This window comes from Xenopus tropicalis, chromosome 9 (assembly GCF_000004195.4).
Source record: "Xenopus tropicalis strain Nigerian chromosome 9, UCB_Xtro_10.0, whole genome shotgun sequence".
In the NCBI taxonomy this organism is placed as follows: domain Eukaryota; kingdom Metazoa; phylum Chordata; class Amphibia; order Anura; family Pipidae; genus Xenopus; species Xenopus tropicalis.
Window position 1 is genome coordinate 40,304,023 of NC_030685.2, and position 10,559 is coordinate 40,314,581.

Sequence of the window (10,559 nt, forward strand, 5' to 3'; positions counted from 1 at the left end):
TTACCTTTACATGTTCAAGTCTCTTTTGAATTTCCTCCCGAGTGACCCATGCGCCAGTAGCTAAATTACTAGAACTGGGCATATTACAAGGAAAGCCTTCATTATCTGGCTCCTCAGATGTATAGACAGATGAAAAATAAGAGTTCAAAATTTCAGCTTTTTCCCCGTTCTCATCAACCAACTTACCCCCCCCCCGTGATAATAAAGTTCCCACCCCTTCTTGCTTCATTTTTTTACTATTCACATAATTAAAAAATAATTTAGGATTCTTTTTACTCCTAGCTGCAATATCCCTTTCCATCTCTATTTTAGCTTGCTTGATAGCTTTTTTGCATGCTTTATTTGCTTCCTTGTACCTGATGAAAGTTTCTGCTGTCCCAGCTAACTTGAAAAGCACGTTTTTTCTTACCAACCTCGACAATAACACTTTTATTCAGCCATAAAGGTTTTGCTTTGCGATGCCTCTCCTTGCTTACAAGGGGGATATACTGTTGTGTATACCTACAAAGCAATGTTTTAAAGATGTTCCATTTTCCTTTTGTGTCTCTGCAAAGTTTGGGCACCCCAGTGTTATTACTGTGAGAATGGCAGCAGGTTGGATTTCTGCCAAGTCAATAGGTAAAATCTGATTGGCTGTTCATAGCTCCGCCCACTTTTTTGGCAGCAGTTTCAATTTCCCCATAAAAGTCAATAAGTGAAATCTGATTGGCTGTTGGTGGCTCCACCCACTTTTTAAAACTAAAACTGCAGTCCCCTAGTGACCAACTGTGAAAAGTTTGGGGACCCTGGTGTTAATACTGTGAGACTGGCAGCAGGTTGAATTTCCCCGTTGAAAGTCAATAGGTAAAATCTGATTGGCTGTGGGTGGCTCCACCCACTTTTTCTAACCTTAAACCGCAGTTACCTGGTGTTATTACTGTGAGAATGGCAGCAGGTTGGATTTCCCCCAAGTCAATAGGTAAAATCTGATTGGCTGTTCACAGCTCCGCCCACTTTCGGGGATCCAACAATCATCATATTTTCATTCAGGCTGACCCCATGACTGTGTGATTCAAGTTTGGGGAGTGTAGCCTCAAAGCTGTAAGATTGGCAGCAGTTTCAATTTCCCTATTAAAGTCAATGGGTGAAATTTGATTGGCTGTTGTTGGCCACTCCCACTTTGGGGTCATCCAGCAAAAGTCGCTGTTTCATTCAAGTTTGGGGGGTGTAGCCTCAAAACTGTATGTGTGGCAGCAGTATGAAAATCTTCCCTGTCAAAGTCTATGGTAAAATTGGGGGGTTCAGAGCGGCGCCACAAAAAGACGGGGGGCAGGATCACTTAGAAACGCACAAGCAACCTGCTCCGCTATTGGGCGAAGAAGTGTGGAGAGTTTGAGTGTTGTACCCCTAAAACTGTAGGAGAAGTAGCGTTTAGAAAATGGGGGGCGCTAAGAAGAAGAAGAAGAAGCGGAAGAATAAACCAAAGTCGAAGAACAGTAGGTTGGGGTTTTCAACCCAACACAATTAGATTGCTGAATAAACCACATAAGATAAAATGAACTGTATTAGCATTCATAATTTACAACTGTTTAGATTTACTGACCTTATTTTTTTTGTGCCTAAAGCACTAAATCTTTCCCTTTTAATAAACGAAAACATGTTTTTTTGTGTTTATGCGCAAGTGTTATAAGTATACCTTTACTTTAATGTGTGATCCATCATGGTTGCCTTGCTCATTTTGCATGAAACTTAGCTATGCTTCAGAATGCTGCTGCATAGTAAAGGTCAAGCAAAGAATTGGCTAAGCTATAAAGAAGTACACAAAACAGTGAGAAATCGGGGCCTAACCCACACTGTAGGGGTGCCCAGCTGCTATTTTTTTTAGCACTCAGACTAACCTATACTGTTGCTTTGACCAGCTGCTACAGACTTAATTTAGGGAGATCCAGATTACGGAAAGATCCCTTATGCGGAAAACCCCAGGTCCGGAGCATTCTGGATAAGAGATCCCATACCTGTACAGGCATTATTGGAACACAAAAGATTAAAAAAAAAAATGCTGCACTCAAAATCCCTTTTAAATACATTTTACAAAAATTGAGGTGTTAGTGCCACATGTTGGCGTAAATATGTAATCTCACATGCTACATCAAGGCCCCTAGTGTACTAGTACTCTGTACTAAGTATTTAAGTGCATTTAAAACAATCCTTAGCAGAAATGTGCATTATATGTGACTGAGTGGTAGAACTTTTTCACTAACGCACTGTACTTACCACTTACTTGCACATAACATACATTGTTGCTGAGAGCTCCTGAGTACAAAGGAGCAGTTCTACCACACAGTCACATATAATACACATTGTTGCTAGGGGTTGTCTTTAAATATTTTTTAAGAGCATATATACGTAGTAGGCTGTTAAATAAGGTGCTTTGACATGGGAAGTGAGCTTCCATATTTTTGTAAGATGTATTTACAGGGATTCACACAGGCTGTATTTGAATGTCAGCAATTTTTTTCTCTTTTGTGTTAGCTATAAGTAGCTTTATAAAAGTGCACCAACAAAGGTCAGTCATTTAAAAATGTACACAGCTTAAAGGAAGGGTATTGCAATCCATAATGCATTATTGTCAGATAAACTTCATAGTTTGCGCTCTCGCTCCTTGTTTATATTGCCTGCCTCCATCCTTGCATTAATAGAGAATTCCCAATAATTGATTCATCTTGATACCTATTTTCCTCCGTTTCTTTTCCGTTGCTTGCTTGTTTTGTGTTCCGATCATCTCCTTTTCACAGATGAAAAGAAAGTAAATATGTAAAATGTTCTATTCTCTATTATGTAATCACAGGTATTATATTGGATACCATAATCTATTTTAAATGTATCTATTCATCTAGTTTCTGCCCAAGATGTCACTGATGCAGCGAATTCTCTGCCTTATAATTTCACTGGACTTTTAAATACCAAAAAAACAAGCTTTGATACATTTCTTAATGACTGCGCACAATGTCATGGTTACAGCTTGAGAGACTTATCTTGTATGTCTGAAATATATTCTGCTATTGAAGCCTGTTCCTTCCGTGGAATTAAAATAACAGATCTTTTAAATCGGTTCTATTGGTGGGAGGATCTAGACTCTGAAAGAACAAAATATTTGCAGCAATACTTAAAGGTAAGTTGTAGCAATTTTTAAACTATACAGTTACCAATGATAATTTGCAAACAGAAGAGCTGTAGCATATAGTAAATATTCTGCTTCTCAGTTTTGCACAATTATATTTGCATTATATTCTTAGACTTGCCATTCAGCAAGATATTTTGATCATGTAGATAGTAAAAGACTTCTACCAGGAGGCCTAGGGACAGAAAATAACCCCCTAAGGGACTTTTTACAGACTGGTTTATATGGGTACCTATTTTCATGGAATTTTTATTTGTCTTGAAAAAGAGATAATATTGTGATCTGATACATTCTATAAATAAGTTGTAATAATTCACCTGAGAAAAAAGAAAACGTCAATAGTCAAAAAAAATAAATTTACACTAAGAGCTGGGATACAGCCGTTTACTTAGTATTGTGCTTTTGCAGCATTTTAAATGTTTCAAGGAAAACCACTGGTGGCTGGTCGACTCAGTACTTGTTTTTGGCATGTTTTTTAGGAAACCTCACTTTATCACCTTGTGCTTAAAGGGGCAGTATACCTATATACACTTTTTTATTTTTTTATGTTACAGGATCTCTTAACTTCTAGCCAGGTCTTAGAAGTAGGAGGAGCCTCAGTTAGACTTGTGGCTATGAAACACGCATATCCTTGGGTTCAGCATTCTGATTATATAAAAGAACCCATAACACAAGAGACAGAAAGTCTTAATCAAGATCCTGACTGTGTTGAATCCGCTCCACTTGTGGTTGAGAACACTCCAGAAAGCACTGAAAGTTGTTCTGAGCCCCCAATGAAGAAAGCACGTTCAGAAGATAGTAACCATGTGAGCCAGACAGATTTAGATATATCTTTGATGTCTCCATCTCTGAGCATCAGGATGGGGGAGAATGTTCAATACCAAAATCAAGACACAGGTAAGAATCCCTGTATGTAGGCTTGTAACCTAAACTGTTGCTATATTCCATTCCAGCATGCGCTCAAAGGGGTAGTTACCTTTTGAGCATAGAAGCTTAGAAGGTTCTCCACTTTGCAGCTAGCCTTATATTACCAGATCCTGCTGCTTCGGTTTGCCAGGTTACTGGAAATATACACTAGATGCTTTATGACATTGGTTTCTGAGCTAATGGGAGGATTGCCCTTAAAAATAAAGCTAAAGCTACCCACTGTATGTAAAATAAGATACAGCATTTTTTTCAGGTGCAGTAGCAAACAATAAGAAGCTTGCATTTTGGTGACCAAATGCTGCTTGCTTGTTGTAGGTGACAGGACCTGCAGCAAAACTTTAAAGTCACTTTTTGGGGTTATGTAATAAAAGGCTTTAGGTTTGCCCAGGTGAAGTAACCCATAGCAAGCAATCGGGTGGGAAGCATTTAATGTTATATGTTTTCTTTATATATGCTTAGCGGACATATTTTTAAATAATTTTTAATTATTTAAATAGTGTGCTCTGATACTCTTTTTGATCTTTTACAGAAGAATCTGTTGAGACATTACATGAAAGGTGAGTTTGCTAAAGCATTTTTTTTTAAAATTATTTTGCTCAATCTTACTCTGGAAAGGAAAATTCAGAAATGGGAATTCATCCATTTTAGCAAACATAGGGCCGGATTCACTAAAGTCCGAAATAAGGAGTGCTATTTATAGCATGCGTTAAAAATCTTATCACTTCTTATTTTTCGCTCGATTCACTAAAAGGACACTTGTCATAATTAAGAAGCGATGTTCTTGGCGTTATTTATCTTGCGACGGCATATTTTCAAGCAACGTGCTGCGTAATATGTTGTGCGCTGCGTAATATATTGCTTGAAAATATGTCGTCGCAAGATAAATAACGCCAAGAACATCGCTTCTTAATTATGACAAGTGTCCTTTTAGTGAATCGAGCGAAAAATAAGAAGTGATAAGATTTTTAACACATGCTATAAATAGCACTTCTTATTTCGGACTTTAGTGAATCGGGCCCATAGATTTATTATATTATTTTGATTCTTTCCGTCTCAGTCTGAGGGTAAGACTACTCTGTAGCTTTGCCTAGCCCACCTAGCCAGATGACCTTTCAGTTTCTCAGTTACTTACATTTTGCTTAGAGCGGGAACGCTCCAAGTCATCCTTGAAGGGAGGGAGGGAGGGGGGGGGGGTAGCCTATATACTACCTTCACTACTCTTCCAGCAGCCTTCTTTTATTTTCTGTGGTGGTACGAGCTATGAGCACTTTGTATTTAAGCATTTTTGAAGCAAGTGAGAGTGCCAGGTGTTCATTTGTCTTTAACTTAGTAAATAAACATTAGGTATGGGACCTGTTATCCAGAATGCTCAGGATCTGGAGTTTTCTAGATAAGGGGTCATTTATAGCTCCATCCCTTAAATCTGCTAAAATTAATTTAAACATTGTTATCCAGAATGCTCAGGACCTGGGGTTTTCGGATAAGGGATCTTTCCATAATTTAGATCTCCATAACTTAAGCTCTGCTAAAAAATAAAATATTGAATAAAAAAATTAAATATTGAATAAACCCAATAGGCTTGTTTTGCCTCCAATAAGTATTAATTATATCTTAGTTAGGATCAAGTACAAGGTTCTGCTTTATAATTACAGAGAACAAGGAAATCATTTTTAAAATTTGAATTATTTGGTTATAATGGTGTCTATGGGAGATGGCCTTTCCGTAATTCTGAACTTTCTGGATAATGGGTTTCCGGATAAGGGATCTCATACCTGTACAAGGAACTCTACAGAGAAAAAGGCAATGTGTTTTAAAATTTTGAATTACAGTGTAATTGATTAAAGTGCAGTCTATGGGAGATGGGAGTGCAGTCTATGGGAGATGGGAGTGCAGTCTATGGGAGATGATGGTGTAATTGGGAGCTTTCTGTATAACAGGTTTCCAGATAATGAATCTTGTGGAGTGTTCTGTGAAAGATGTAACTGTGTGTTTGCTAATCCTTCTGTAGTTATACTCCTAGTCCTCTTTTTCCTTAAGGGAATCTTATAAATCTGCAGTAGGATTGAAAAGCTGGTTTAGTCTTCAGATAAAGCCAATGAAAAAAACTTTTTAGCAATATCAAGGAAAGAAAGAAAGTAAACTTTTGGTCAATGGTGGGCTCAGGGCAAATATTCTATTGGCAGGCCTCAGTAGCAATAAACACACATTTAATTTTATTAGGGCTGTTTGCTATAAATTCCTTAACCTTGTTAAAGAAATATCCTTTCAGAATTAGTAAATTTATTATAAATTAAACCTAATTTTTTTTGTGAAATTTGATGAACACTGCCCCCCTTCTCTGGAATTCGCTCCCACAAACTGTCAGACTTTCTCCCAGTCTCTCTGCCTTCAAGAGATCTCAAAAAACGCATCTATTTAGAGTTTACCCTAATCTAGTTTAACATAACCTCAGTGTGCTGCTAAAAGCAATAACCTGTGCCCCACCTCTCACAACTCTGTCATGCTCATTCCCACACCTTGTGTCTCAACCCTTTCTCCTTGTAGATTATAAGCTCTTTTGGGCAGGGCTCTCTTCACCTCTTGTATCAGTTATTGATTGCTTTATATGTTACTCTGTATGAAACCCACTTATTGTACTGAATATGTTGGCGCTTTATAAATAAATGTTAATAATAATAATATAATAATCTCCTTTTGTGACTTAATGTGATAGGATCAGGGCAGCACAAGTATTGCCTTCATTGTTTATATGTTTTTGTTTTTTAAGCATTTATTTTGTGCAACCTCAGGATTTCTAATACTTGTTTTTATTTAGAGAGTCGGATTGTTGTTTCCTTGGGAGACCTTGGAGAATTGTTGATGGCACCTTAAACAAACCAGTGTGTAAGGGTATGCTTGAAGCGGTCTTATACCATATAATGACCAAGCCCGGGATAACAGAGATAAGCTTACTAAAGCATTACAGTGGTGTTCTCCAACCTGTTGTTGTCAAGGAAGTGGTACAGGTAACGAAATGTGCTTTTTATGGTCTTCACACAAACAAAAATCTTCCCATACAACATATACCTAGTGGTACAGTATTTTATTGTGTGTAACAGTTAAACTGACCCTTTAGACTACTGTAGCAAAGTTTCAACACACATGGGATCTATTATCCAGAATGCCAAGGGTTTGACAGAAAAATTGGTTTCCTATAATATGAAGAGCTGTGCCTTAAAGTGGAGCTGTCACCCAGACATAAAAAGCTGTTTAATGAAAAGCCCTTTTCAAATTAAACCCCAAATCATTTTTTTTATTACCACATCCATACCCATTATAAAAGCATTTAAAAATCCCAGCTGTCGGTCATATATTGCCTGCCCCGCCTCTATGCCTTAGAGTATGGTATACACCAGAGGAACCATGTATCACATTTTTTTGCCCATGCACTACCCTGTGACATTTTTGGCAATTTTCAGCCAAATTCTTGGAACCAATCTACAGTGGAGGAAATAATTATTTGACCCCTCACTGATTTTGTAAGTTTGTCCAATGACAAAGAAATGAAAAGTCTCAGAACAGTATCATTTCAATGGTAGGTTTATTTTAACAGTGGCAGATAGCACATCAAAAGGAAAATCGAAAAAATAACTTTAAATAAAAGATAGCAACTGATTTGCATTTCATTTAGTGAAATAAGTTTTTGAACCCCTACCAACCATTAAGAGTTCTGGCTCCCACAGAGTGGTTAGACACTTCTACTCAATTAGTCAACCTCATTAAGGACACCTGTCTTAACTAGTCACCTGTATAAAAGACACCTGTCCACAGAATCAATCAATCAAGCAGACTCCAAACTCTCCAACATGGGAAAGACCAAAGAGCTGTCCAAGGATGTCAGAGACAAAATTGTAGACCTGCACAAGGCTGGAATGGGCTACAAAACCATTAGCAAGAAGCTGGGAGAGAAGGTGACAACTGTTGGTGCGATTGTTCGAAAATGGAAGGAGCACAAAATGACCATCAATCGACCTCGCTCTGGGGCTCCACGCAAGATCTCACCTCGTGGGGTGTCAATGATTCTGAGAGGTGAAAAAGCATCCTAGAACTACACGGGAGGAGTTAGTTAATGACCTCAAATTAGCAGGGACCACAGTCACCAAGAAAACCATTGGAAACACATTACACCGCAATGGATTAAAATCCTGCAGGGCTCGCAAGGTCCCCCTGCTCAAGAAGGCACATGTGCAGGCCCGTCTGAAGTTTGCCAATGAACACCTGAATGATTCTGTGAGTGACTGGGAGAAGGTGCTGTGGTCTGATGAGACCAAAATAGAGCTCTTTGGCATTAACTCAACTCGCTGTGTTTGGAGGAAGAAAAATGCTGCCTATGACCCCCAAAACACCGTCCCCACCGTCAAGCATGGGGGTGGAAACATTTTGCTTTGGGGGTGTTTTTCTGCTAAGGGCACAGGACAACTTATTCGCATTAACGGGAAAATGGACGGAGCCATGTATCGTGAAATCCTGAACGACAACCTCCTTCCCTCTGCCAGGAAACTGAAAATGGGTCGTGGATGGGTGTTCCAGCACGACAATAACCCAAAACATACAGCAAAGGCAACAAAGGAGTGGCTCAAGAAGAAGCACATTAAGGTCATGGAGTGGCCTAGTCAGTCTCCGGACCTTAATCCAATAGAAAACCTATGGAGGGAGCTCAAGCTCAGAGTTGCACAGAGACAGCCTCGAAACCTTAGGGATTTAGAGATGATCTGCAAAGAGGAGTGGACCAACATTCCTCCTAAAATGTGCGCAAACTTGGTCATCAATTACAAGAAACGTTTGACCTCTGTGCTTGCAAACAAGGGTTTTTCCACTAAGTATTAAGTCTTTTTTTGTTAGAGGGTTCAAAAACTTATTTCACTCAATGAAATGCAAATCAGTTGCTATCTTTTATTTAAAGTTATTTTTTCGATTTTCCTTTTGATGTGCTATCTGCCACTGTTAAAATAAACCTACCATTGAAATGATACTGTTCTGAGACTTTTCATTTCTTTGTCATTGGACAAACTTACAAAATCAGTGAGGGGTCAAATAATTATTTCCTCCACTGTACCTAATGATCCTGTACATGCTCTGTTATTCCATGGACCACAAGCATTTTCTTATTTTGGTACCAGCCTAGTAACCCATTTGCTAACAGCTAAATGCTACAAAACTCTCCCTACACTGGAAATATGCACACATTCCTCAGTCAAAGATTGGATTCATAAAATAGGAGATGTGCAGATTTGAGGAAATGTTGGCCTTCACACTAGAACAGATTACTAAATATGTAGCTGCCTGTTTTAGATTTTTTTTTTAAGAAACAGATACATTCAAAGCTTTTCAGTGAATGGATCTTAATCAGTCTGCCTCTTTTACCCTTTCTCACTCCCCCCCTTACTGTACCCCATCCCCTTCTTTCATTAAAATATAATCATGTTAAGAGTTAAACATGTTATTGTCAGATCTACCATCAGCCTGTTTCTATGTGATGGCAATAATTATTTACTATAGTTCCACTGTTTAATTGAAAAATTCCAATATAACATTTTAAAAAAAATAGATGCAGCTAGTGATTGTCCTTTTACATAACTAAAAGCAGGCCATGGAAAGGCTAATTCCCGTTTTATTCTTTGTATATTTGGTATATTGGTCTGAGCAATTGCAGTGTTTTCAGCTCAGTGTACCCCAGCTAGATCCAATTAGATCCTACTGCAGGAACTACAAATAGTTACCCTATATTTAAATGTGTTCTATTTATATTTTCTGTCTTCTGTTTAAGGTATTGGAACAGATTGGGTGTATTAAAAAGAGTTACATTGAAAAAAGTTCGAAAGTTTCCTTATTTTCACCCACTGCAATTCCACAGCTGATGGAGAAGCCTAAAATAAAAGACGACCCCATTATATTTTATGAACCTACCATTGACTGCACTTGGAGACTTGGTGGGATTTTTCCATCAGAAGTGAACTGGAACAAATGGGTTATGTAATGTAATGCACTATTCTACTTATTTATATACATTGTGTTTGTGCCAAGGGAACTTGTTGTTTTTATGTTTTATATAATAATATACTTCTGATAAGCCTTCCAAGGAGGAAATAGCCCTATTACCAGCCATACAAAGTTAAATAACTCCATGTTTTAAAATAATATTTTTGCATCACTTGTGTAAATTTTCTCTCTACAAGTTTCTTCTAATTAAAATTAGTTGCCTGTTACTGAAATTGTTAGTTGAGCAAAATAAACTTTACTTACTCTATATAAATAATATAAATCTTGTTTCTTTCTGTCTTGGAATTACTCAATCAAAGCAAGCAGGCAGGCAGGCAGGCACCATTTTCTTGGACACTGTTATGAAGGCAAGCTTTGTATCATGCCAAAATCTTGTTTATGTGCCAGAATGGGGGACCAGATGCCCATGCTCTTGCACTGGCTACACAATTAG

At 38.0% G+C, this 10,559-nt stretch overlaps 1 protein-coding gene across 1 annotated transcript in view; it reads left to right on the forward strand.

Moving 5' to 3' along the window:
• Positions 1 to 10,382, forward strand: part of gtf3c1 (general transcription factor IIIC subunit 1) — a 79,928-nt gene extending 69,546 nt beyond the window's left edge. The window contains exons 33-37 of the mRNA XM_002938289.5: positions 2,877 to 3,151; positions 3,715 to 4,057; positions 4,617 to 4,644; positions 6,903 to 7,092; positions 9,894 to 10,382. Coding sequence (XP_002938335.3) covers positions 2,877 to 3,151; positions 3,715 to 4,057; positions 4,617 to 4,644; positions 6,903 to 7,092; positions 9,894 to 10,103 — 1,046 coding nt within the window. The 3' untranslated portion in view covers positions 10,104 to 10,382. The remainder of the gene's footprint in view (positions 1 to 2,876; positions 3,152 to 3,714; positions 4,058 to 4,616; positions 4,645 to 6,902; positions 7,093 to 9,893) is intronic.
• Positions 10,383 to 10,559: the final 177 nt, after the last annotated feature.